The 26,105-nt window shown below is 52.9% G+C and overlaps 8 protein-coding genes across 8 annotated transcripts; 2 read left to right on the top strand and 6 right to left on the bottom strand.

Moving 5' to 3' along the window:
• Nucleotides 1-1,223: 1,223 nt before the first annotated feature.
• CC77DRAFT_299044 (heme peroxidase) lies at nucleotides 1,224-3,998 on the bottom strand. Its single transcript, XM_018531124.1, has 2 exons — nucleotides 1,749-3,998; nucleotides 1,224-1,693 (listed from the first exon to the last, which is right to left on the bottom strand). The coding sequence occupies exons 1-2, from the start codon at nucleotides 3,580-3,582 to the stop codon at nucleotides 1,629-1,631; spliced, it is 1,899 nt and encodes a 632-aa protein (XP_018390493.1). The 5' UTR covers nucleotides 3,583-3,998; the 3' UTR covers nucleotides 1,224-1,628.
• Nucleotides 3,999-6,292, bottom strand: CC77DRAFT_299499 (hypothetical protein). The gene is made up of 8 exons (XM_018531125.1): nucleotides 5,936-6,292; nucleotides 5,818-5,884; nucleotides 5,676-5,762; nucleotides 5,553-5,613; nucleotides 5,442-5,504; nucleotides 4,959-5,379; nucleotides 4,887-4,894; nucleotides 3,999-4,822 (listed from the first exon to the last, which is right to left on the bottom strand). Exons 1-8 carry the CDS (start codon nucleotides 6,037-6,039, stop codon nucleotides 4,416-4,418), a joined length of 1,218 nt encoding a protein of 405 aa, XP_018390492.1. The 5' UTR covers nucleotides 6,040-6,292; the 3' UTR covers nucleotides 3,999-4,415.
• Nucleotides 6,293-7,552: 1,260 nt separating this feature from the next.
• On the top strand, nucleotides 7,553-9,132 carry CC77DRAFT_1016087 (hypothetical protein). Its single transcript, XM_018524153.1, has one exon. The coding sequence runs from the start codon at nucleotides 7,915-7,917 to the stop codon at nucleotides 8,986-8,988; it is 1,074 nt and encodes a 357-aa protein (XP_018390491.1). The 5' UTR covers nucleotides 7,553-7,914; the 3' UTR covers nucleotides 8,989-9,132.
• A 166-nt stretch (nucleotides 9,133-9,298) lies between these two features.
• On the top strand, nucleotides 9,299-14,359 carry CC77DRAFT_953902 (hypothetical protein). Its single transcript, XM_018535442.1, has 2 exons — nucleotides 9,299-12,528; nucleotides 12,578-14,359. The coding sequence occupies exons 1-2, from the start codon at nucleotides 9,561-9,563 to the stop codon at nucleotides 14,041-14,043; spliced, it is 4,434 nt and encodes a 1,477-aa protein (XP_018390490.1). The 5' UTR covers nucleotides 9,299-9,560; the 3' UTR covers nucleotides 14,044-14,359.
• Nucleotides 14,360-14,754: 395 nt separating this feature from the next.
• On the bottom strand, nucleotides 14,755-16,034 carry CC77DRAFT_1004731 (peptidyl-prolyl cis-trans isomerase D; the record flags this gene model as incomplete). Its single annotated transcript, XM_018523296.1, has 3 exons — nucleotides 14,755-15,801; nucleotides 15,875-15,942; nucleotides 16,022-16,034. 3 exons carry the CDS (start codon nucleotides 16,032-16,034, stop codon nucleotides 14,755-14,757), a joined length of 1,128 nt encoding a protein of 375 aa, XP_018390489.1.
• A 628-nt stretch (nucleotides 16,035-16,662) lies between these two features.
• CC77DRAFT_300012 (IFRD domain-containing protein) lies at nucleotides 16,663-18,494 on the bottom strand. Its single transcript, XM_018531126.1, has 3 exons — nucleotides 18,152-18,494; nucleotides 17,768-18,042; nucleotides 16,663-17,720 (listed from the first exon to the last, which is right to left on the bottom strand). Exons 1-3 carry the CDS (start codon nucleotides 18,346-18,348, stop codon nucleotides 16,843-16,845), a joined length of 1,350 nt encoding a protein of 449 aa, XP_018390488.1. The 5' UTR covers nucleotides 18,349-18,494; the 3' UTR covers nucleotides 16,663-16,842.
• A 2,073-nt stretch (nucleotides 18,495-20,567) lies between these two features.
• CC77DRAFT_1004729 (hypothetical protein) lies at nucleotides 20,568-22,345 on the bottom strand (the record flags this gene model as incomplete). The annotated part of the gene is made up of 5 exons (XM_018523295.1): nucleotides 20,568-21,087; nucleotides 21,164-21,442; nucleotides 21,569-21,843; nucleotides 21,898-22,105; nucleotides 22,275-22,345. 5 exons carry the CDS (start codon nucleotides 22,343-22,345, stop codon nucleotides 20,568-20,570), a joined length of 1,353 nt encoding a protein of 450 aa, XP_018390487.1.
• A 1,578-nt stretch (nucleotides 22,346-23,923) lies between these two features.
• Nucleotides 23,924-25,968, bottom strand: CC77DRAFT_1056869 (hypothetical protein; the record flags this gene model as incomplete). Its single annotated transcript, XM_018527951.1, has 3 exons — nucleotides 23,924-23,984; nucleotides 24,091-25,664; nucleotides 25,714-25,968. 3 exons carry the CDS (start codon nucleotides 25,966-25,968, stop codon nucleotides 23,924-23,926), a joined length of 1,890 nt encoding a protein of 629 aa, XP_018390486.1.
• Between the last annotated feature and the right edge of the window lie 137 nt (nucleotides 25,969-26,105).

Below are 26,105 nucleotides of genomic sequence, written 5' to 3'. Positions count from 1 at the left end.
TGCGCAATTCCTTTGAGAATCCTCCACCGCGCCACTCACGGGCCTAGAAGATTAGAGATCCTTGTAGTGCAAGGCCAAGCCGTTGTCCGAGCCGGATTACACTATGCTGAATGGGGTGAAATGCGCGATCTAAGCTTCTCGGCTGGGTGGATATCGCACCCGAATCGGTATGACGCGTGCGGCTCGTTTCGTCCGGGGGGTTTTGGATACGGCTGATACGATGGGTGATTGCGCAACGCCAACACGTGAACGAGCGAACGAGTGAACGAGTTGCTGAGACTTCTAAATGTACCGAAAGGACAAATGACGCGTTCGCCAGTGGCGATAGTATGATTGTATGAGAATACGATGGATACTAAGCAAGTGATGGCAATCACTGTTCTTCGCGTTGAAAAAACATCGAGAAGGCGCTGAGAGAAGAAAACGCACTACATATACGAGTGTACTCGGGAGTAAACATGTCTGCCTAAAGCGGACGACAGTCATAGTCGGACTTGACGCATAACTTTCCGTTGCGGTGAGCGTGCAGGGCTGCAAGAGTATTGACCGGATACGACGAGAGCGAGTGCGAGATGCGTCTCGGGTGGGACTGACGGCCGGTGCTCGGGCACCATATGCCGCCGATGTCAGCAGCTTGCGTGCTGAGCCCAGGGCTGCCCTTTCCCCCGCGCAAAATCGCAGATTACAAAATGTCCTGGGCCTCGCGTACCTCGTATTGTTCTATTGACCACTCATACAATGGCAAATGCTTTCGCGTTTCGGCGCGACTATCACTGGCGGCCAGTTGCTGGGCATTATTGCGTCATCAACAACAATAGGAGTGCGGTTCCCTCTACAAAACGTTCCACGTTCACAACCCATGTGCCATTTCTCCAATCTACGCAAGTAGGATTACTTTAGTGGGCCATGGCTTTATAACCGTTCAACGCTTTGAGTATCCTTGACTCCGTGGCGTTTAGGCACCAAGAAACCTCAAATTCTAGGCACCGAGAATACATCGATGTTCAGGCATCGAATATACCTCTCAACATACAGCACCGCCGGGCGTGTAAGACGGCGGGATTTGCTGAATGCGGGTTTCGTGCGAACTCCGTAGGAACCGAGTTTGCAGACACGGAGATTGGACAGGCCCCGACTTTTCAGACAACGGAATGCTTGAGCAGGCTTTGTCCCATCATATGCATACTCTGTAGGGTATATTGACCCTAGCAAAACCAAATACAGCCCCTGTAACTCGACGCTAGACGAGGACAATACCAAGAGCGCACATTCCTGACGATGCTCAAGTATGGCTATACCGATCAGTCCTCACTTAACCCTTGGTCCAGCCCGTTCCATCATCTTGGTTCGCTACCCACACACAATTCACAAAAGCAATTTCAGTCTCCTTCAGCATCCCACAAGCAACATGTATTAAAGAGCAGCAAGATCCCGAGTAGGCGGTTCATCATACGCTTTACCGAAGAAACACAACTAACGGTGACAACCCGGGCCTGCCCTCGTCATGAATTGGTCGTAGAAACATCTGGCAGTTTGTTCAAATGCACTGCTGGCGAGAAAGGGTTTGATAATACGACTGGAGACTACTGGTGAAGCGCAATTCTTAGCCCAGCTTTTTTACCACCAGTCTACGCGTTAGTCTCCTTCCCCTCATACTTCTTACTCGCGTCCTTCATCGCCCAAGGCGCAAAAGCTATTTCTCCTGTTAGCGTCTTCTCCGCCCATCTCAAAGATGTAGTTGAACTTACGATTTCCACTCTTCGCCAACACGCTCTCTAATTCTGGGAAATGTCTCCCCAACACATCCTTCATCCCCCCATTCTGTACCCACTGCATACCAACCTTGCTATACGTCTTTTCATTCCAATCGCCCGCAATAAATCGATCGCTCTTCAACCTCCTGCTCGCCATGAGGATAAACACCCGAAATGCCGTATCGCTGAATCCGAAGCCCGCCGGTAATGGCTCCGCAAGACAACCAACCAGTAAGTCCACCTTCTCAATATCATCCTCGTATATGACCGCCAGCTTCTCCGCAACAGCTTTGTTGCCGCCTGTGAGCTCGAGGAAGGAAGTCATAGGTGCCAAGTGGAAAAGCCGACGAAAAGCGTTGTAACGCGGAACCCCTCTCTCCCTATCCCTGAGGACATCAATAGTAGAAAGATCAATGTGTCGGCCATCCGGAGTGTGCAAATCGCGTAGGAAGTCTGGTGTATTGTTCAGCGTAATAGCACCCGGGTAGTTGACCCCGAAGCTATAGAACACGTCTGAGAAATCCAGACCATCGTTCTCCAAAGGCGCTCTGGCTTTCTCAAAGGCGACATCGCCAATGGAATGTGTGGTCTTGTGCTCCCCAGTCCTGGAGTTGAAGAAAGCGATCGTGTCAGGTATGAGGGCGTGCATACGATACACGCTTACAAACTCCTCGGTAAGCGCATACGGGGCAGCATGATGCTCTACGCTCGACCCTGGGATTCCAGAAATGGCTTCTGAAGTGGCGGATACGCGGCCGAGTAGCTTGTACAGTCGCTCGCCTAGGACACCCCACCAGTTTGCGTTCATGCTTATCTCAAGGACGGGATGCGCGAGGATGGCTGGTGTCCATTCCACCGTGTGTATCTTGGCCATCAGTGCGCAGTTAACTAGGCGGGCTGTGTCGAAAATGCGCTCACTGCTCCAGGAGGGATAGGCAGTGACAAGGGCGTCGCAGATGGTGTTGTGCTCGAGGACAAAGAGCGTGTGTAGCATCTCTAAACCTAGCCACCAGTTTGTCATGAAGCCTGTTTGAGGAATTCCGTTCGAGTCGCGGGGGAGGAAGGTAGCAATCTTCTGGGTATCGACAGTGAGTTTGCCGTTTTTGCTCTGCCCGCGTAGTTCGGTTGTGCGGAGTTCGGTGCTGCCGTAGATCTGACTGCCGTCCCACCAGTGTGTGTTGACATTTCTGTATGCTGGAGCTGTTTTGTCCGTTTTATCTAACACGGCATCCGGCTGGGTCTGTTCAATCTTCATCCTGCCGTCTGGCGAACTCCACTTGTCACCCTCAGGAAGCGGGACAGTGTACGTTTCCGAGGCGGAATTCTCATGCTGAAACCAGTCGTGGACTTGGAACTGGATCCACGCCGCAGCTAGCAGGTTCAGACTGGTTGCAGGTTTGAAGTTGTCCCTCTTCAGTAGCTGCTCACTGATGAGTCGTGGGTTTGGTGTCATGAGTTCCTCCTCGCTTGGCTTTGCGGTGTGTTCGCGAGGTACATTGCGGCCGAATCGCATACCTGTACATCCCATTTTTGGTGCCGAGAGATCGTTGAACAAACCATCTGAGTGGCGAGTATGCAAATACTGCTCATCAGACAGATGTGGACATCCAAGAGTACCTTGATCATTAGGAGAGGGGTATACATCGTGCAGGTTCTTTTGGCGTAGCTCGTAGCGGAAGGCGGCGACATTGAGGACACCGATCCAGGTAGGCAGCTTATGCCATGGTATGATATTATTCACTCCATGGAAAACTGCTATGAGGGCGCGTTGTGGAAGGCCTGGCGTGTATGTGTAAGGTTCAGGTTTGCTCTGGCTGGAGACACCCATGGCTCGAACACAATTAGAGATGAGTTCCTGACAGCTTGGTGAATTCTGGAGACATGCGATAAAAGAAAGAGAAAGACACAAGATATACGGGAAAGCTCAGCTAGAATAACAGTATATGCATACAACAGCCGCGTATTCTGCGTCACGATCGGAACGGCAAGGCTGAGGTTTCATATCAGCCCCAAGGCAACAGGTGCCAATGGCATTCAGGTATTCATATCGGTCATCAGCTCTTGCAAGGGAGAGTGTAATATGTGTATCAGCCCCTCGAATGGCTGATCACCCTCACGAACCAAACGAGCAAGAGCTGTAAACCACTATACATACATCTTACTCCACCATTCAGCTTGCTAGCATGTTCTCACGGTCTGCTCATTTCGTCCCCTCAGCTTGCGACGATTTCGAACAATGGTACATTGGCCGGCCCGTCCAGACCAATCGCATGTTCAAACCTTACACGGTACTGCGTTCTTGGGGGCGGCTTACCTCATCCGAGAACCGGGTCCCTCAAGAATGAGCAGGGTTGGTGGCTGACGAATAAGCAGGGGTCCATGCAACAAGTGTCCAAATCAGCTCTCATGTTGCACCTAGAGGCTGAGTCGGACGTACGCACACTGCAATCAAGTAGTTGCCTACACCGCTGGCTCTGGAACCAGTTTCGTTGCTGATCTTCCAAACTCGCAAAGTTGAAAGGTTTTATTTGCCGGTTGAAATAAGCGAGAAAAGCCTAGAAATGCTTCTGTCTACACTCAATTTTCACATGCTGCCATGCTAGAATCTCGTGTGTCCGGAGAGGTACTCCTGCGCAAAAACACAGAGCATGGTGCCAATTATCAGCCACCCTGTGTATTGTTGTTCGCCTGCAAAGGGAGGGAGAATATAGAGGACGGTGACGTGGGTCGCAAGTATACGGTCGGTGGACATGAAAGCGCGCGGACCCGTGCTCTAATGTCCTCCTCTTCCGTGTTGTGGGAAATGCTCGTTTGATCATGAGATTGGTCATTTGCATGGCCTCCAGAGGAACAATAGGTCCGAGTTGGTGTCTCCAGAATATCGATGCTGTCTCTCCGCAGATTCCTCTCCATCTCCACAGCAGTAAGCCCGGGCAGCGAAGTACGTCCGCCGTAGTAGTACGATGGGCTGTGAGATGGTCGACCACAAGGTATTCTGTTGAGCATGCGTTTGAGGAGTGGCTGAATAGATGGTGCGGAAGCGCACATTATTGCAGTATTGATCTCGACTGCAGAGGCGAAGATACGAAGTTAGCGAATGTCTCACATGCATGTCGTAGAGAAATAATTTACCTTGGGACCTATATTCAGCAACATAGCATCAGTATTCGCCTCGTATCTACGTGGTGGGGACGCCTCACTTACCAGAAGATTATGTATGCGCTATAGTACCGAGCAAGATCTCCGCTATTTGCCCAGAGGAACAGGCTCCAAAGTCGTATTCCGGACGCTATCGGAATGAGCAGACTCACTGCGAAGATTGCTATAACGGACAAGCGCTTGCCTCTTGGCATGCGCAGCGCAAGTAGAATCGGCATTGGGAGGAGCAGAACGACAAGATCAGATCCGAGACTCCAGCCTGCTTGCCAATAGAGAACGATCCTCAGGTCAAAACAGTGACCATCACCCCAACCTGAGAGTATTGCAGGGGATAGGGCGTCAGACGGGTTCTCGAGACATTGAAAGGCCACGATGAAGATACAGTAGATGCCGATTACGACGACAATCACAATCGATGTGATGACGAGTCTACGAAAGGTTCGCTGGGTCGCAAAACCAAGGTAGACTAAGTATGAAGTGATTATGTCAGCGCATCCCTTGATCGCATATATCTGCCATATAACTTACAACACAAGATCGAGAGCTTTATAAGGCTCGTGATGAACAAGTAACCAATGTGGTATGCGTACCCTGTCCGATGGTCAATGCGGTCCATTGCAGGTTAGGACACTTGCTCACATGACGCCACAGTCCCGAACAGCCAATACTCCCAGAATGCATCTGTCTCCTCTTTTGTGGCCTTCAGAGCTTCATTAGCATGTTGCCACCAGAGATAGCAGTAGACAAAAGCACTATACTCACCGTTGGCGGAACTTCTGGATTACTCTTTGTGCCAGAACCGAAGAATAGCTGGTAATGGTTACAAGCGCAGAGCCCCCATGTAAAGAGCTTGATTGTATTATATGTCTGCAAGCGCGTATTGCTGAGCGGGTTCCTTACTCACCAATGCGACCGCCATGATGTAGTCGCTCAGGCTGACTTTTCCTACAATACATTTCCGAGTACAGAAGCTGATATCGATAAGCGGGACGTCAGCGAAACGTTATGTGGAGGAAACGGACCGAATGGCAAGCACCATGGTTGAAAGACTCGCAAGAGTGAGCTCGGTGACCAAGATTTTAGGCCGTAGATCGTACGGTTTAAAGAAGTCATTGACGGTACCCATGGTTGCCCAACATCGAGACGTAAATGGAGCGTCCGGGTGGTAACTGAAATGGACGCTGCAGATTCGAAAGACTGGGGATATGCCCTTGGGTATATGTTACGAGGGTACACGAGCCGTTCATGGCCCAGGCTTGCTAGCTGATCTCGAGTCCAACGTCCGGGATAGCACCAGTGAGCTACGAGGACGCCACGGATGGGAATTCGGGCGTTAGCAGCGTAGCGACTATATGGCAAACCTGGTCGAACAAGGCGTTTCTCGGCATCCGCAAATCCTACGGCTAATGCCCACCGTCGGTCTATACACATGTCAGATCAACCTATGTCAGACGATGCAGTCGCCGCTGTGATGGCGAAAGATGTGTTTCTAAGCTCTGTACAAAGTGTCGAAAATCTGTTAGTATGGACATAGTTGTTGTGAGATCGATCACATTGTATGTTGTCATCATCTAGTTATCCTTGCGTAACCACGTTTACGGAACTTATCATTGCCGTACGGCACGGTGTTTGGTCATGCTGCTGAGCTGACTTGGACGTGTACTGACTCCTGTGTGTCAGATCATCTAGGCGATAAGTGTCTGCTCCCGAGGGATGAATCAATAGCCGCCAACCAGAATCACCAAAGCTGATGCGGCGTGGTCGATAGCGGCTCTTCATCTCAACAAGGTTTCGAATGAGGTACGGTGAGATACCATCTTCACGAGTTTCGGAGACATGTGGCCGTGTCTCTCATGGACTGAAAGAAACGGCCGGCAATGTCTGGCTCTGCGCACAAAGTCATTGTCAGTTCGAGAAAGGTTGGTAGCGATGCGACAAGTATAAGGAAGCGAGGACGGCCTGTGATGTGTATGCAAGGGATGAAGTATGCAAGGGAGGAAGGATGCCATCAAATATAATTACCCGCGGCTAGTCCATGTTGGTGTTTCGCGGTTCAGCCACTACCAAGCGAGCTGCCCCGCGCCAGTATCTTGAGCTGACTGGGTGGAAAAGCCAAGACGATTGCGGCATGGACCAAGAGAAATCTCGTTGTCCACGAGACACGCCCAATAGTCAGGTCTTTGGACGTAATGCTGGACTCTCGATCGAGAGCGGGGATCTTGCTAACATGGTAATCGAGAGTCTGCTGAGCGATAACGAAAACTTGGTTCAACCATAGAGTGGACACGATGGAAAAAGAAAGGCGGAGGTCGTGACTGGAGCGCAGAGCCTGTCCAGCGTGTAATGGTCTGCATGTGTTCGCATGAAGGGAACTAGCAGCGACCAAAATTTGGCCAGTGAGACGTACAACGACTAGATGTGCTTGCACAGTATCATAGAAGTCCCGTCATGGAAGGGAAGTGAGATTGAACAGTCTACCTGAAACATGGACGAGACTCGTCGCACATTGGAAGCTGGCGTTGTTGGGTGAGATGGCGATAGGCATTGGATAGCGGGAACGGCGAGATTAGACTAGGGGATGTACCTGGAGGCAGGAGAGCTGTTCGGGACCCTGAAACCTTGTGCGCATACGTCAGCGCCACGTGACGATCAACAACCCAAAGTATGAGGGATGGTAGAGTGTCAACACGGGTACTGTCAACGCTCTACAAGACACTGAGCTCTATCCAAATCCTGGTCGTGCATATACCATCAAAACACTCTACTGAGACGTTTGAGATTGTTCGCTGTTGAGCAAGAGACGCCCAACTGCCGTTTTTGATTGCAGGTCAAGGGTGTATCCCACTCGGCAACTTCCTTGAAAGCGACGATAGCCACCGCGTGACGACACAAGGACAGGTTTATTGCTTGCCATAGGCCCGAATCGCAGCTTCTTGTATAGGACGCGCATCTCGCATCTTCCACCGTTTCCAACACCGCGACATTGTCAGAAGGGACCATCATGAGCGCATCCAGCAACACAGCCGCAGCCCCTCAGCAGCCCAACAACCCGCCCGCATCCGTCGCGACCGCATCGAGCGAGACCAAGGCTACCGACGATGGCAGCATCCTGAGCAAGGGAAAGAAGCTATTTGGCCTTGGCAGGAAGAAGGAGAGCGTGGCTGGCAAACAGCCAACAGAGACTGCATCCACGACGACGACGCCAACATTGCTGCCCTCGCCCCCAATGTCACCGCCCGAACAACGAGTGTCACCGCGAGGAAGCCCGCGCATGCTGCCAATCGGCGCATCTCCCAGTCGTCGCATCCGCTCCAACTCTCCTGGCCTACACAGCCCAGCATCGTCGCTCATCTTCGAGCGCAATGTACAGGAGCCTGAACCCTCGGCCGACGTGCCTGCACACATCAAGACAGAAGACCACATACCACCCGCGCTGGATGCGACATCCTTGGCCATTACAGACACGCACCTCAACCCTGACGAAGTAGAGATCATAACACACACGGCGCATCAGCCAGCCGCTGTTGCGGTCGCGGGCAGCATAACCGACTCGGTGCACTCGCCGCCTCTGCCTCACACAGAGTCGGTGGCTTCTAGCCATGCTGAGGTGACGGAGACAGCGCCTGGGTACGGCTCACTGGACACGGCAGATCCACGTCGCTTGAGCTTCATCTCATTCGCAGACGTGGTGCAGGCAGAACACGTCGAGCACGACAGACAGGAAGTCTTGGGTGCCACGTCCAACGAGGCTCTGCAGTTTATGAGCCTGTCGTCGACGGCGAACCGGTCGCCCTCGCCAGTGAGGTCTGCCGCGTCTTCGCCGCCAACCACCAGTGGAGCAGCCTCGCCCAAGCATGCGGATCTGGCGCGCACGCGGTCACCCGCGAGTCCTACGTCCCCTATAGTGCTCGGGAGCCCTAACCCAGCATCGGGCGAAGAGCTGCCAGTCCAGATTGAAACGATGCGACAAGCACTGCGCAAGACGCACTCGGGCGATCTTAGCGGCGCGCGCTCGCAGCCATTGAGCGCAGCGAGTCTGGAGGAGAGTGCGGCTGATAAGCCTCCGTTCAAGTGAGGGTGTGGAGAGATTGCGCATGAATGCACTGAAACGAAGTTCTTAATTTCATTTTCGACAATGTTGGGAGCTCAGGGAGGGGTTATTGGTTGGTCAGATATCCATGTGCGATGTGGCGATGTTTTTTTTCTAGCAGTTATCCGATACCAATGCTATTATCTACGTGTTTGCTCTATGGGCATGCTTTGGTGGTGTGCCATGTGTGTGGGATAGATGAGGGCAATCAGGCACAGACGCCCTGGACGTCAGCTTGGTCCTGTGTATGCTGCTGGGGGCCGGGGCGGTGATTAGGCGATGGATATCAGCGCCAAGGCCGTCTCCTAGTCTTCGCCCATGCTGGGTGCCATGTCTGCTCGCTAGGGCTGGGCGGTGGGCCTCTTACTACCTAACGACAGACCATTTTGCCCGCGCAACGAGGCATGCGATGCGCCATACGGAACCGACATCCAGTCTCGCAGCGCCCCCGACCGTTGTCCGCGACCTAGACGAAGCGCAACGGCTACCTGCTGCAAGAGCTGGGCCGCCTGCCGTGTGTCAATGAACAGCACAAGACACAGCAGCGGTCCGCATCCATGGACCAGCAGAGAAGGAACAGGAGGGAGGTGAGTGCGTCCGAGGCCGCACAGGGAGTCTTGCCGTACAACAACAATGTCAACGTGAATGCCCACGAGAGAGCCCGGGACGAGTACCGCAAGCAGCCCCAGACGATACGCACCGTCACCCCCGACGACACGCCGACGCCGCAGCAGCAGCCCACGACGTCGTCCACGGCCACGACGACGATACCCGAAGACGGCTACCCCAGCCAGACGACGTTCCAGTCCCCGCCCAACAGCCCCCGCTCCCACAACAGCCAGCTCTCCCAGCGCACCGGCAACCCGCGAGCCTACGTCGCCCGCGCATCCAGCGACTCCGAGTACCGCAATGCGCGCGAGCAGACACGGCCCCGGACCCGCACCCTCGAGGAGAGGAGCACCCGCGACCGCTCGCCCTCGAGCGTCTTTGGCACCGGCCGCCACCGCATAGGCTCCGTCGCCAGCTCCCAGAGCAACTACCAGAGCCTCGAGGAGTCGGTCGTCACTTCCATCGGCCACATCTCCACCATCTCCCCACCACCACAGCAGCAGCCGCCCCCACCCCGGACCTCGAGCACCAACAGCCGCAGCCGCCTCTCCAAGCAGCAGCAGCAACAGCAGGAACAGCAACGCCAGCAGCAGCAACATCAACAACAGGCCCACCGCTCCACCTCGCCCGTCCTCTCCCCCTCCAATGTGCCCCCCGAGTCGTGGGTGTCGCCCGTACCGGCCTCAGATGCCAAGAAGCTCAAGGCCCTCATGCGCTCGACCTGCGGCAAGATGCAGGGTCTCTTGGCCTTCCGGAGGGGTGAGCAGAACCCCTGGGCGCTGTCGTACTGCTACATCAACGACGAGGCTGGCAGTCTCGTCTACGAACCCAAGAACGACACGTCCTACACCCGCACCCTGATACCCGACCTACGTGGCTGCCATGTCAAGAGCGCATACGACGGCGAGGCCTACACGGCATACATCCATGTCGTTGTCCACAACTCCAAACTCGAGGTCCATCTGCGTCCACCGACACAGGAAGAGTTTGACTCATGGTTTGCCGCCTTGCTGTGCTGGTCGCCCATGCGTCCAAAGGGCATACAAAACAGAATGGCCAAGCCCCAGGCACCCGTCATGATCGAGCGCCGCCTCCCAGACAGCAGGCGTCACTCCGAGGTGTCACTGCTCAAAGACTCGCCCAAGAAGGAAGCGCCCATCATCAAGGTTGGCAAGATGATATACTGGGACACAAGTGTGACATACAGCAACACAGGCACACCCAAAGGCACAGGTGCTGGCGGACGGCCCCAGGCTTACAGAGTCCAGAGCCACGGCTCGCGTCGCTGGCGAAGAGTGTCATGCACACTCCGTGAAAATGGAGAGCTCAAGCTCTACTCCGACACTGATGTCACCCTAGTCTCTACCGTTCAGCTTTCCCAGCTTTCCCGATGTGCCGTTCAACGATTGGATCCCTCCGTTTTGGATAACGAGTTTTGCATTGCCATATATCCCCAGTACACCGCTGCTTCTTCTCCTGCATTAACAATCCTACGACCTATATTCCTATCGCTAGAGTCACGAGTCCTGTACGAGGTTTGGATAGTCCTCCTACGTGCTTTTACTGTTCCACAACTATACGGCCCAAAGTCGGACGGCGCCATGACCGACGAGGGCACTCTGTCGCCGTCTTTCGGCACCCAAGACATGTTCCGCATGGAGAAGTCATTATTCGTAAGAGTTATCGAAGCAAAACTGATTCCGCCTGTAAGCCCCAAGGTTGCTGATAGCAATGGGCAAACCCCGATACGACCGTCCTCGTCCGCCACGACCAATCCGGGTGGATATCTCGTCGAGGTACTATTAGATGGAGAGACGCGTTCGCGGACCATGGTCAAAAACGAGGGCAACAATCCTTTCTGGAGAGAGGAATTCGAGTTTCTGGACTTGCCTGCTCTACACACCGCCTCACTGCTACTGAAAAAGCGACCGCCAAGCTACAACCGTACAGAAAAGAGCGGGTTTGAGGCAACCGCCTCCGATCCATATGTCTCCGAGGGCGGATACGCCGGTATCTCCTTCGATCAGACCATAGGAAAGACGGATATCTACCTGGACGACCTCGGCCCGAACCAAGAGATGGAAAAGTGGTGGCCGCTCATCAACATGTATGGAAATAGCGTCGGTGAGGTATTGGTCAAAGTCAGCAGCGAGGAGTGTGCGATCCTCATGGCTCGTGACTACTACCCACTTTCCGAGCTTCTGCACCGGTTTTCCAACGGCATAACACTCCAGATTGCCCAGATGATCCCGAATGAGCTTAGGAGATTGTCTGAATACCTACTGAACATCTTCCAGGTGTCTGGAGCCGCTGGCGAGTGGATATGCGCGCTTGTTGAGGAAGAGATCGATGGCACATTGAAAGAGTCACCTGCTAGCCGCTTGCGATTCAGCAAGAGACTGGGATCAAGTGAATCCAACGAGTCCTCCTTGGCCAACCAATTTGGTTCTGCAAGCGATCGTGAGCTCTTCGTTCGAGACATGGGCAACAATGCCAAGCTAGAGGCCAACCTACTCTTCCGCGGCAACACTTTGCTTACCAAGTCCTTGGACCTGCACATGAGGCGTCTTGGCAAAGAATACCTAGAGGAAACGCTGAGCGAGAAACTGAGAGAGATCAATACCAAGGATCCTGATTGTGAGGTCGACCCGAACAAGGTGACCTCACCCCACGAAATGGAGCGGAACTGGAGGCGGTTGATCAACTGCACCGAGGAAGTCTGGCGAGCCATATACAACTCCGTGTCACGGTGCCCGCAAGAACTGAGGTTGATCTTCAGACACATTAGAGCGTGTGCCGACGATCGGTACGGAGACTACTTACGGACGGTGCAGTACAGCAGTGTCTCTGGGTTCCTGTTCTTGCGTTTCTTCGTCCCAGCGGTGTTGAACCCGAAACTCTTCGGCCTTTTGAAAGGTGCGCAATCCTTGTCTATAACACGCTTCAATGCTAACAGTCCATCCAGATCACCCCAAGGTCAAAGCTCGAAGAACCTTCACTCTCATTGCAAAGTCTCTACAAGGTTTGGCAAACATGTCTTCGTTCGGTACCAAAGAAGCATGGATGGAGCCTATGAACACCTTCCTCACTTCACATCGGCAAGAGTTCAAGAAGTATCTGGACGACATCTGCTCGATATCGACAACGTCGCAACCCGCACCGCCGATACCACCCTCATACAGTACCCCGATCGCCATTCTCCACCGACTGCCTCCGACATTCAAAGAGGGATTCCCGTCACTTCCTTACCTCATCGACCATTCGCGCAATTTTGCAATGCTCGTCAACCTCTGGTTAGACAACACCCAGAAAAGCGCGCCTGACATTCAGGCTACTGACGGTGATCTCCTTCGTTTCCACAACATCTGCTTGTCTCTCAACGAGCGCACCAAGGACTGCCTGAATCGCGCCGAACCCGCTGAACGGCCGTCATCGTCACTCAGTGTCAAGTGGGAGGAGCTAGTCGAGCAGCTACAAGGTGCGCAGATCGACACGTCTAGGGGTGCAGCAACGAGGAATCGTGGGCCAATACAGGAAGAAGAGATCGAGGATTCCCCATTGTCTCCAAACAATGGTGATGTCGACTATTCCTCCTCGTCTACCAGCACACCCATAACAATGCAACCGCCACCACGGACACGACATCAGCAAAACTCGAGTATCTCAGCTTCTCAAAGCTCTTTAAAGAGCAACAGTTCGGCCACAATATCTTACACGAATCCATTCGCCAAGAAGCAATGGTCGGGTCAATACACACCAACAGGAAACGATTCGGTGAATGTCTCACAGTCCGCATCTGCATCCGCAAGCGCATCGGCATCGGCAAACGAAGATACGCCTCCAGGATCCAGCGACGGTATTCACATGGCTCCCGCGCCCTCCTATCCACAAGCCTTGACTACGACAACAACGACCACGATCTCTACATCCACATCAACCCAGTCCTTCAACTACAGTAACCCCAATGCCCACATCAACCAACAACAGCGACCTGCCACTGTATCCACGAATTCCCTCGTCGGAAGACCACCTCGCTCAGCAGGCGGTCAGAGTATGGAGGGCAGCGAAAATGGCAGTATCGCAGAAGAGGAATATACAACCGCGCTCCCTGCCTTCTCCGAAAAGGCAACGAAAGAGAAGAAGGAACGCGGCTTCCGAGGCGTCCTCCCCTTCCAGCGAAAAGGCAAGCGTAAAGACAAAGACAAGGATAAAGAGGACAAGAAAGACAAGAAAGAGGACAAAGAGAACCGCAAAGACAAAGGCAAAGACAAGGATCGTGACAGAGAACGGGAACGCAGCACCGAACGTGGGGCCAGCGCCTTGGGCCGAGAAGGCTATGTTGACTTTGGTAGCGTACGAGGAAAAGGCCGTGACCGCGATAGAGGAGGCGGAGAGGAACGTGACAATCATCGCGATGACTCCGAGTTCTGACTACATGGCTGGTTTACTGGAGGTGATAGTCCGAGGACGCTGGCTAAGAGGGAGATCAAGAGGAGGAAGAGTGCAGGGGAGCTTTTGGACAAGGCAAGTCCGACGTGACGAATGTCATTACATTCTGCTAGGGATGGACTTTTGTTTCTCTTTTTCGGACAGGCAATTCAAAAAAGCTTGGTTACTCAAAAGCTGGATGTTGAAAAGCTTGTTCCTACTACACGTGTAGCCATTTTTCTTGGTGGCTAGAAGTCGGCAAAGCTTGCATACACGGTGGCTGGTTTTGATGCACGATTTGATGTGTTCTTTTTTTTTTCTTCTTTCTTGTTATGGCGCGTTAGAGCGATGACCGGTTTGATTCCTTTCTTCAGGCAAAACGGGGGGGAACGTTTGCTTGATAGTCCTTTTTTGTTGTGGTCGTTGTTGTTTTTGAACTTTTTTTTGTATATAGCATTTGCAGTTTTGTTTACGCATAGATATCAATGTTGATCGCTTAACACTAAACTATACTCTGTACGCAATGACTAAAGGTTTGTATAAAGTGTTTTTTTAATGATATTATAGTCATAGATGAGTAGGTAGGTATACTGGTATCTGTCATGTGTTTTTCTCTCTCTACTACTGAACCCACCCCATTTCCTTACACCCTCGAGCGCAACGTCCATACTTTGAACTTGGCCGAAGCAACTTCCCCCACGCATAATCAACCACCTAGTCAAAGTTGAAAGCGTTCTTGTAAGCCTTCTTCTCCTTCTCCTTCCTCGCTTGCACCCTCTTCTTCACTACATCCAACTCCTTGACAATGGCCGCATCGCCCGGCGCATACTTGGCCGCCTCGTGCAAGTCCGCCAGCGCCTCATCCTCGTTCTTCTTGCCCGCCTTGGCCTGTGCCCGCCTGAAGTACGCCTTGGCCTTGTCTTTGTCCGTAATGCCCTCGATATCCAGCGCCTTTGTTGCATTCTCCGCCGCATCCCCAAACTGGCCCGATTTGTTCTGAAGAAGCGCAGAGTTGCTGTATAGCGAGATCTTCAGTGCCTGGAGTTTAGGCCAGAGATCTGCCGGGTCGTCGTCGAGAGGGGCGGGGTATTCGTGGAGGTAGCGGATACCCTTTTGGTATTTTGTGATGCCGAGTTTGAGATCACCCTTTTTGAAGGCGTCGTTGCCCATGTCCTTTAGCTTTGTAGCGATTTCGAGTATCTCCTCGCCTTTCCATTCGTCGTCTGCGTTCGCTTTCTGGTCTTCGGGGAAGTCCTCATAGGGGTCGCCGGTTGCGTCGGAGATCTTTTCGGTGGCTTTGTCGTAGTCTTCACCAGAAAGCTCACCGCAGTCGATGATGGTAGCGTCCTGCCAAGGCTTGTCGCCGCTCTGTGTCTTGAGGTTCTCAATCTGACGGACGATGCTCTTGCCGTTGATGACCTCTCCAAAGACAACGTGCTTCTTGTCGAGATGCGGCGTAGGCACTGTGGTGACGAAGAATTGGGAGCCGTTGGTTCCTGGACCGGCGTTGGCCATGCTCAGCAGGAACGGCTTGTCGTGCACTTTTTCAAAGTTCTCATCCTCGAACTTTTCGCCATATATGCTTTCTCCGCCTGTGCCGTTGCCCTGCGTGAAATCACCGCCTTGGATCATGAAGCCCTTGATGACGCGGTGGAAACTCGAGTTCTTGTAGTGGAGAGGCTTTCCAGATGCGCCTTCACCTTTCTCGCCGGTGCATAGTGCGCGGAAATTTTCTGCGGTCTTGGGGACGATATCTCTGTACTGTGTACATTGTTAATGGTGTGTTCAAACTGGTTAGATTGCGCGGGTTTGCGTGACAAGTTGGGCGACGTACGAGCTCAAAGGCAACGCGGCCAGCCTTGACGCCGCCAATGGCGATGTCGAAGAAGACGCGAGGGCGCTCTGGATATTGTCAGCACACTTTCCAATTTTCTCTGGGTCACCAAAGCTCAGAAGTGAGCTTCATATGAAAGTTACTTACTAGTGTCAGCCATGGTCGCTGAATCGCTTTGGTTGTATGTGAGGAATTCGAAACAGTATGAACGAGGGGAATGGCACTGGGGCAATTGACAGAGTTGAAAGTGTTGGAATTTATGTGCAAGACTGAAGAAAAGCACGGTGGTGGTAAGCTGTCCAGAACTTTCTACGAAGCTACAGCTACACCTTCATGCCGCGCCAAGCCCGCATTTACACACCGATACGACGTTTCGGAGAGCCGAAATCCGGTTGGTTGCAGTTTCTAAATTTCCAATGACAGCTAGTTTCTTACTATTTAATTGCAGTGCGCAGCCACTCCTCATATCCTTTCTCTGAATCTTGTTGCATCTTGTAAACATTGACGCGATGCTCGCGATGAGGGGCAACGCGGGGCAATGCCCGGACTCCATTGTGGCCGTACCTTCCGAAGGCTATATGGCAAGCCTCGACATTAAATTCGCAAAGATTACCCAAACGAGCAAGTAATGTCACGGATGCAAAATGCGTTTTGCTATCCGGAGAGGCTTATTCTTGTCAAGTTCTACAACAGTCATGCTGCACCCTACAAGGTACACATTATTTTTTGTTACTATGCTGGCGTAAAGTATAGCGTATACCTTTGGGATTGACTTGAATACTGGATGAACTCTATAAAACGAGCTTCTTCGTACCCGGATCTTCAGGCTCCAGTCTACCTCTTTCCCTCACCAATCTCTCGCTGTAGTACGAAACAATAGCTCCAACAACGCCATCCACGCGCACAATAACGGAAGTCACTTGTGGAATCAACATTAACACTGAGAAGATTTACCCCGACTAACCGCATTACCGCCTTGCAGACATAGAGAACGGAAGAGCCGTCGAGACCATCTCATTCTGATCGTAGTGGTAAGTGAAACCACCCTGCAGCGTCCGTCGCAGGGCGTTTAGCCTCTGCAGCTTCCACCACTTGTCGATCCGGACCTCCACGTTCTTGTTGATCTTGACCTTCATTCTGCCCGCTCCATAGGCCTTGCCAGTCTCCTCATGTAGAGCCGTGGAGTAAGCAGGACCGCGACTAGGCTTCTCGACAGTGTTGCGGATATCTGCAAAGGACGAGTGTAGTGCCTTGCGGTCCTTCTTGGAGATACGGCGCGTGGAGACGTTGGCGAGTTCGTCGAGCGTATGTAGAAGCTGGTCTTGTCTTCGGTAGACAGTATAGCGTTTCACTAATCGCTCGCCATTCCGAACGTGCTCTGGGTCGTCAGAGTCTTCGTCTTCTGGTGCGTCCTCATCTTCTTCTTGTGGGGTAAGGGACTTTTCGTAGAGGAGTGCAATGTTCTCGCCTGCTGCGATCTGAACACCAGAGTCAGCGCTCTCAAGCTGCTCGACGAAAGCTTCCATTGCAGCCTCTGTTTCCTCTTCTAGGTCTTCGATCTCGGTCGCTAGGAGACCCCATTCTTCTAACGCGGCAATCACAACGTTCCCCTCGTCTTGTGCATCGATGGATGCGCCGTCCGATTCGACAATCTCGATGAACAGGTTCATGATGTCCAAAATCTCACCGTCGCCGGCGCCGGCGAAGAAGGCAGTTGTGCCAAGGGTGTGGATCGCATTGACTTTGATGGCAATGGAAGAAGAAGACTGTATCGAGCGCTTGAGTTGGTCGGCCACGTCATCGTAGATGCTATCGGAGTCAAGAGTCACGGCGGTGACAGCCAGTGCTGGCGACCGTTAGTAAAGTCTACTTGCTGTGGCGCGTGTCTCATACCTTTGAGGGCTTCAACGACCTCGGCCTCTGTGGTTTCCTGCCTGATGCTCTTAATCATCGACGACACCAGTTCCGCTACATGCCCCTCGACCTCGTCCCTTGCATAGCGGGCCTTGAGGATGTGGGCATATGCTTTTAGGCTTTCGGTGCGGCCTTCGGTGCTGCTGCGCTTGAGGTTGGTGATTTGCTCGATGCGCGTGTTGAGCTCAGACTTCCACGCGTCTTCAGGTATGTTCACGTCCTCACCGTTGAGGACATCGTCGATGGATGCTGTGCTGTTGTATATGTTAGTGTGTTCATATACCAAAGTCGCGAAGCGATGATGTCACCGGTGCGATCGCGATGTGGGGAAAAATAAAAAGTCATGGACGCGGTCAAACTCACCTCCAGGCAGTTCCGTCGCTGAAGTCGTCCTCATCCTCCGAGTCATGTTCATGTCGGACGCGACTGGCGGCGCGTGACTGTGCTGGCGATCCAACTGCTGAAGTTGTCTTCGAGGCAGTTGTAGATGCGACGCGCGAACGGGCTTTGCGCGACATGGTCTTGTGGCTCTCAAGAGCCTGTTTCCGGAGATCGCGCATCGTGATTTGTAGATTGTGGGTGGTTTGTGCTTGCTGAGAGGCAAGTTTGGCGTATTTTTGTTGTTCGAGCCCGCGGGGAATGCAGTCGTGCTGGCAGTAGATTGCGGGGAACGCAGGGTGAAAACGCAGTTATTGCAACGGCAAAGAGTCTGTAAAATCAGGTGTGAAATAACACAGGTGAGGTTTGAAAGACATGAGTATGAGTCAGAGGAGAAGGCAACCAAACTACAGGTTGCAAAAGTAGGACGACGTTGGTACCAAGGGTGTGCAGGAGGCGACGTTCAGGTGTCAGATGTTCATCCATACGACTCTTTCCGACTCGGTGGCTGCCCAAAGTGCGCTAAACCATGACCTACGTCATTGCAGTTTGCCTTGCTCGAGCAATCACATAATCATTATCTTCGTACCTTTTCCTACCGCCGTAGTGTACAGAAGCACATCGTTCCCTATCGAACGCGCCAGCTGCACAGTACCTACCTATCATCCGTCAAGTGTAAGCCAGATGGCCCTGTCGCTGATTGGTCGTATGTACGCCTACCTTCTCTTGGGATGGATAGGTACAGCAGCTGCCAAGGCACGGTAGTCCTCGCGTCGGTAAAACTAATTACACGTGCGGAACCGCGCAAAGTCGTCAATGAACTGATCCGTGAGAAGGCAACGCAGATGGGAGTTCAGCTGGAAGTTCAGCTGCTGGCTCTTGTGGCTGCTCTTCAAGCCCCTCCATCAGCCCTACCTTAGCGAGACATTCCTCAATGGCCCTTCAGGCCTTCCGAGACATCTTTGAGGCTCATGCGGCTCAACTATGGCGGCCCGACGGTCGAGTATCCGCTCAGCGTTCGAAATAGCTACGGCGCAGACAACGTTCGTGCACCGCGACCGTTCGCCGCACTGCAGGATCTAGATGGATATGAATAGATGAAAGGATCACGAGGCCAGATGCTCCATGCAATGCACGCATTTTGAAAGTGGCACAACCACGTGGAGCTTAGTGTGCCAGCGGATCGTTTCCCGCGAATCGGCCTATTGCTGGACCTCAACCTCAGCCTCGGTTCTAGTCTATATGTGGCAGGCCATGCACGGGGTTTCAAGACGCAGGGCTTCGTCGATGAGTACATACGGCACAGAACCTTATCACAAGTTCGGTGTCTTGCGCGCATAAGTGTATACATGTATTCTGGACCCGAGTATAGGCATCTCGCTTCCACTGGTCGTCGGCTTATCCGTGACAGCGGCAATGTTGGTGCCGCACCCATGTCCAACTCCATGTCCAACTCCATGTCCAGCCCCATGTTCCAACTCCAGGGCACCGCCAACGAATGGGTTACCTCTTGCGACCCAGCTCCTCGTCGCCCTCCAGCCAACCGACCAGACTCGGCACCGACACCATGGTAAAAGGCGACCAGAGGCACACGCCGCAACGTGGAGTGAGTAAGAAACATGCGCCTAGGCGGCACAGTGTCAACATACCAGCAATGCAATGCCTACCTCGGATAGCCTGCACATCATTGATGTGATCTCCTCTGTTGGCTTACAAACGCCTTACCAGATTCACTCCGCACCGGGCAGCTTGATAAAGCTCACATGTGCGCAATGTCGCATTGTCTTGTTGTGGGGAGGACTGTGAAGCGAGGCTTATGCGGCACGGTCACCAACACATCTCTACTCGGCATATAACACCATAGCGAGTAGGTATCAACGGGATCCAGTTCCTCCGAATTACGCGAAAGCGATCACCAGAGTCAACAAGGATGTTGATCCTACAAACGTTGCTGAGACCCTCACGATGTCGATAGGCAAGCTCCACCGAACTAGTTTTGTTCAGGCATCTGATGCGCGACCAAAGTAGCGAGTGGAGTGCCTGCCTAAACGGATGAATATCGGATTCCATTCATGCGCAATTGCAATTGGTCTGTTCGTATAGAATGTACCTTGCGCACTACGGTCCGATTTGCAACCACGTCGTATACATGAACTAGTTTCGATATTGTACTACTGTAAAGCGAATGGACAAAGTGCAAGTAAAAAACCAAGGAGAACTCCCAAAACGCCCTCGAGGCCCGCCATGCTAGCCCGATCATGATCTATACCCCGCCTTGACCACGCGATGCTATGCAAAAGATCAAAGAAATCACAAAACAATGTGATGAACGAGAGAATAGGGAAATTACGCGAACCGCAACCACCTCGAGCGAGACCCTGCCCTTCGTCTAATGTTACCTTTACCGCTCAGGATAAGTCTCCGGTCCAGGGGTTGGTGCACCAAATAAGTCTCCGGTGCCTGTTTCAAGTCCAAGCAGCATATCTTGTGCGGCAAGTTCCGCGCTGGTGAGGTGCCGTTGCGGTTGTGGCGTGTCATTCTGTAATTGAATTGATGAAGAATGCAATTCTTGTTCTTGATGAACGTTCCACCATGATAACGACGTTGATGCGGATGTTGATAGAGATAATGCCGGTAATGACGAAGCGCTTAAACGACTGATGCCTGCACTTGAACTGCCACCCCTGCTGCGTCCACCGGCTCTGCCTCCTCTTCTTGACGGTGATTTGGCGATCCTGGCTCGTGTGATGCCGGCGTAACGGCTTCTTGTTGATATCGCTGCTGTTGTTGGTCGTTGTGGCAATGCTCGTACAGTCCCACCCTCGACCTCTCCAAGCATTCGTACACGCTGAGCACTACCCGTAGCATGCCCCATCGTCTCTTCGCCCCCTCCTGTAATTCCAGTACTACCCCTGTCATCCCTATGCACACCCAATCAGCCCTCCTCTTCCTCATCTCCCCCTTTTGTTTTCCTCCGTCTTTGAAGGATGGACTCACTGATGAGAACCTCCCGCGCCTTCTGGCCACCCAAACGGAAATGCGCTTCTCTCCCCTGGCCTCCGCTTGGGAATGTCGATGTGATGGAAGTTGCGTAGATGCTCGACTAAATGGTCTCTTCGCGTGAAACCTTTGTCACCGACGCGATTACAGCGGGGCACGTTGCACGGGTATTCTGGAGTCCCGACACCGTGGACAGTGGATTGGTGGCGCTGAAGGTCCGCGAGACGGGTGAAGTTTGCTGAGGAGGAGCAGCCGGGGATATCGCAGGTCCATGTTCTGTAAGTTGGGAGCATGATTAGCTGATGAACGCGCAAGCGGATGGAGGAACTTTACTTTGTGCGGCTACTACTTCTGCTTTGATATTAGCATGATAGTATGAAATTTGGGTGGGAAAGTGCTTACCTAGTTGGGCCTTGCGATGTGTTCATTCCTAGATCGTCGCCGTGACTTTGCCAACTTCCAACATCATACCCACTGGCTACTGGTTGTTGATATCCAGCAGTATGTGTAACAGTTACCGGTTGGGTATAATAGTCTGGGATAATTTGGTATGGTTGAGGTGGATATTGTTGATACTGTGCGTAATAGGCATTGATTTGAGATTGAGTATATTGTGGCACTCCTGAGTGTGGATAAGAGGCTTGGTAGCTGTAGTTACCTTGGTCGGACGAGGAGTACTGATTGTATAAGTCAACATCGAAGATTGCTGTAAAGATTGGAGTGGCACTTACGCTGTATCCGGACATGGCGGGCGAAGGCGGTTGTTCCTGCTTTGGACGTATCGACTTTGTTTTCTTGGTACGGGTGGTAGCACTAGAAGGGCGATAGGCGGGCGCCACGGGCGAAGTGATGATGCGTAGCTTCTGTGGTCTGGATGATCTCCTCGTGCTAGTTACTGAAGAGTGTCTTCGAGGCCGTAGTTGGACCTGCTCAAGAGACCTATGAAGCCTTGGTTAGATGCTATTGATGATTTTGATGCTTCTACTATCGTGGAATGGTCATGAGTCTTATATCAAGATAAGTGCGATAACCCTTTTCCTGCTCTTGAACGGAGACCGATCACTGCCACCCCGCGGCTTATGCTATGAACGGGACTGCATAGACTCACAGGTACTTCGGAGGAAATGAGCCATCAGGGCGCCCAAAGGCATCTCCATGCGAACCGTAGTGCACCAACATGGTGATGACGAACAAAAGTAGAAGTGTGGTAAGGCGAGAAAGCAAATCAGGTTGCGGACTCGGCCGGATGTGTGTGGCGATCGTATCTTTCGTGAGATTTGATCTCCTTTGTGTAAGTGACGCTACGCCAGAGGCCAAATGTTTGAATATAGAAGTCCAAGGTTGCTGAGGTGGATTTGTAGGATGGCGAGGCGAAGTCGATACCAGTGTAGTGGTACCCCACACGACTATCGGTATAGGGCTGACAACGACTAGTGCCCGTGCCGACACCGGAAAATCAAGTAGGAGCTGAATCAAAAGGCCTAATCTTGCGGTATGTGGTGGATAGATCGGGGCGGTGAAATAATGATCTAAGTGAAGAAGCAGGAAGCACAACGGAAGACAATAGTAGATCTGTGTCGTCTCCGCTGTCTTATGGCGATGCAGGGCGACTGCCCTAGACCCCGATCCAACTTTAATTGAACTGTAGCAACTATTTCATTTGTCGTTGTCATTGCTTGGCAAGGCAGAGAGCTAGAATAGTCCGATGCAGACAGGTTGGTATTCTGATCTTTGTGTGCCGGGATTCATGATGGGCATAGTTCACCGATTAACACATAAGCGGGTAGGTGGATGGGCCGCTGTGTGACTGTTGGTGCATGCGTGTCTTGCTCCCGTACTTTCGTTCCACGATGAAGGATTCAACCCCTGTCTAGCTGCATGATATGGGCTGGAGCCTGGGGACCGGCCTGGGAGTTTCGAGATGCTTTACACTTCTCTGGTTGGCTCTTGATCACGTCTTGGTACAGGAACGCTCAATACACTTGAGATGACAGCCTGATTGCGGGAACAAGCGCCATCCTGATGAAGCTTCTAATGCGATCGAATTCGAACTTGGCTTGACCGCTCGTCCCGGAGCGGATTAGCTGTCATCAAACGCCCATTTGTGTCCTTTCTTCGTTCATTCCTGCTGCTCGTTGTAAGTGGGTCAATTAACCCGCAACCTGGTGGAGTTTGACCGGCTCATGAATGGCGTAAAATGATTGACGCTGTAACCGCTCGACTCAAATTCATGCACAACTTAGTGCTGCCGGGCGTAACGGGGCGTAATGGAAGCTTGAACGTTACGGAAGGATTCTCGCTAAGGCGGCCAGTGGAGAGCGACCAGCCTCCCCCTGCAGCCCTGTAGTCTCCACGCGATTGGGGGCGAAATCCAGCGTAACCCAATGCCGACCAATTGAGCACATTCCGCAGCTGTTAGCCACATCATGTCAGATTACGCCCGGCGCTCAGACCGCTACGACACCCCTGGCAGGTCAAATTGTAGCGGGCTGGGGCTGCGCTTGGCAGGTGAGCCTCAATAAGTTCCATTTGATCCATGCATGATGTCTCACCATAGATGGTTCTACCCATGGTCGATCTGATGTTTGTGGGTGAAGGTCAGTATGCAGCGGAGCCTGGACAGGAGAAGGTTTCGGATCCGAAGAGCAAACAGATATCGCCCGAGATGGGACCCATTCCAAGACTACCTAATACTTGATACAGAACGCGACTACCAAGCCGAGCATGCGGGTCGGTAAGAAGAAAGTAACCTACGGCTCATAGCTCATCTTCCAAGAACTTGTAGGCAAATCGGAAGTCTGCTTTCCTTCGATTCATCCTGAAATAAGGTTAGCTCTGTATGACGTGCAGAAATAGCACCGCGTGGCGCGACTTTGTCATACGACAGCCCTACGTGAGGCTGGTGGACGGAATTAGGTACTTACCATGTCGACTCGTAGTCGAAGAATCTATACGTCCCCTGCTCGTAGTCTTCTGTTATCGCCTTTGGCTCTTCGTGTCGTTGGAACCATGTTTGATACTGCTTGTGGAATCTCCAGCTTTGCGACTTGAGTGCTTTCGCTGCCAGATACTGCTGGTATGTACCTTGGCGATAGTAGAAGGCATAGAAGAGAGCGTCGGTCTCGATCCGGGAGTATAGGCGAGGATCATCGAAGATTGGTAACGGCTCTTGCGGGTAGTGCGCGGGCGTAAACGGATAGGGATTCTGGGGACGGTAGTGGCGGGGCGCCTCAGTGTCGGCAGAGTCCGGCGCGGTAGCCATGGATGCTGCTAGCATGCGCTCATCAGGAGGTTTTGTTGCAGAGGCGGATATGTCATTCTTAGTCGCTTCGAAGGAATCCAGGAGATCCTGTAAGCTTGAAGGAAGGTGATATACTGACTCTTCCTCGTCGTCTTCAGCATGGGATTCACCATTTGTTAACGGCGGAGTAGCAGCCGAGGACTCTTCTTCTTCTACAGGTTCAGGAGCCGGTGTTCTTCTGCTGGACTTTGAAGCATCTTCCGACGAAGCAGCGCGCGAAAGCGTCTCCTTCTCGACAGCAGGCGTAGCGGGTATACTTGCCGCAGGAGCTGGCGATGCTTGTGCGGATTCGGCTGGCTGTGTGCGTGCGGCTGGTTGGGAATGTGTTATGGCTGGGGAACTCGTAGCACTTGCGCGTGCGCCAGGAGCAAGGCCTGACTGTGCCGCGGCAGCTCCCGGTGGTGGTGGCAAAGGGGCAATGCCCACTCCATTTTTATCACTCGCAGCTGCAGCGGCGGCGGCCGAGGCGTACTTCAAAGGCTCACCCGTCGTCCGTGTGGGTATCGGCGCGGGCTTCATGGCGTTGCCCGTGGTATTTGAGGCACCAGGCAAGGGCGTGTGCAGCGTTGCTAGTGCTGGTAATGGCGACTTCATCTGTGTCGAGGGCCGTCTCGCTGCTTGTTGCACAGCTTCTGTCGCTTTTGGCTTTGGCGCTGGTGGTCGTATGTCCGACTCGTCATTATCTGCTACCGACTGCGATTCGTGCGATGAGACCTGGTCGAGGCCTTCGCCCAAGCCGAAGATGGCCTCCTCCTCTTGCAGGTTGAAGTCGTCGTACATTGTGTCGTCGTCGGCAAAGTCAGGGTCCTGGTTGCTTTCCACGTAGTACTTGATGCCGTCTTCGATCCCCTTGACCTGCTCTGTCTCGACGTTGCCGTTCTCGAGCGCTCGATGCAGCAGATCCAGCTTGGACTGATGCCACTTATTTCGCTCGACCGACTCTTCCAGCTCTGCTATCCGCTCCGCCTTGGAGTTGTCTCCCTTCTTCGTCTTCTTTACGTTGGCATGCAGCGTCTCGATTTCGGCCTCGATGGTCTCTATTTGCCGCTCCAGCTCCTCGTTCATTTGCTGCAGGAACTCAACCATCTCCATCTTCTCCTTGTCCTTGGGGTCGATCTTGGACGCTAATTGCAGCCCCTCTTTGGAGTATGCTTTCGTCTTCATCTCCTTTTCGACGGCCTTGAAGCGCTCCATTTGCTGTCACATGTCAGCATCCCATCATGCCAGGCCACGGCGGGCACCCTACTGTCTCGATGAGCTTCCGGTGGTCCAGCAGCGGCTTCTTGTCCTTGATCTCGGACATGGCGGCCCACGTCTTAATCTGGTCCCGCGACCGCTGCAGCTTCTTGATCTCCTTCTTCAGCTGGTCTTCGAGCTTCTCCTTCTGCGAGGGATTGCCCGTTTGCATTATCTTCTCGTATATGTTCTCAAACGTCGCGACGCCTTCTGCGACTTTCTTGAAGCATTTGTCAATCTCCTGCTGGAGTTTCCGTGCGGCCATGGCGGTGGTGGAGCCTCGTCCTGAGGGCTTTCGCGAGGGTTACGGCAATGTTTGCGTCGGTGCCGGTGCTAGCCGCCGTGTGACAGTCGAATCGCGCGAATGAAGGCGTTCGACGGCAATAGTGTCGGATTGTTTGT

This window comes from Alternaria alternata (genome assembly GCF_001642055.1).
Source record: "Alternaria alternata strain SRC1lrK2f unplaced genomic scaffold CC77scaffold_2, whole genome shotgun sequence".
NCBI lineage: Eukaryota > Fungi > Ascomycota > Dothideomycetes > Pleosporales > Pleosporaceae > Alternaria > Alternaria alternata.
This window is presented reverse-complemented; position numbering and strand designations above follow the sequence as displayed.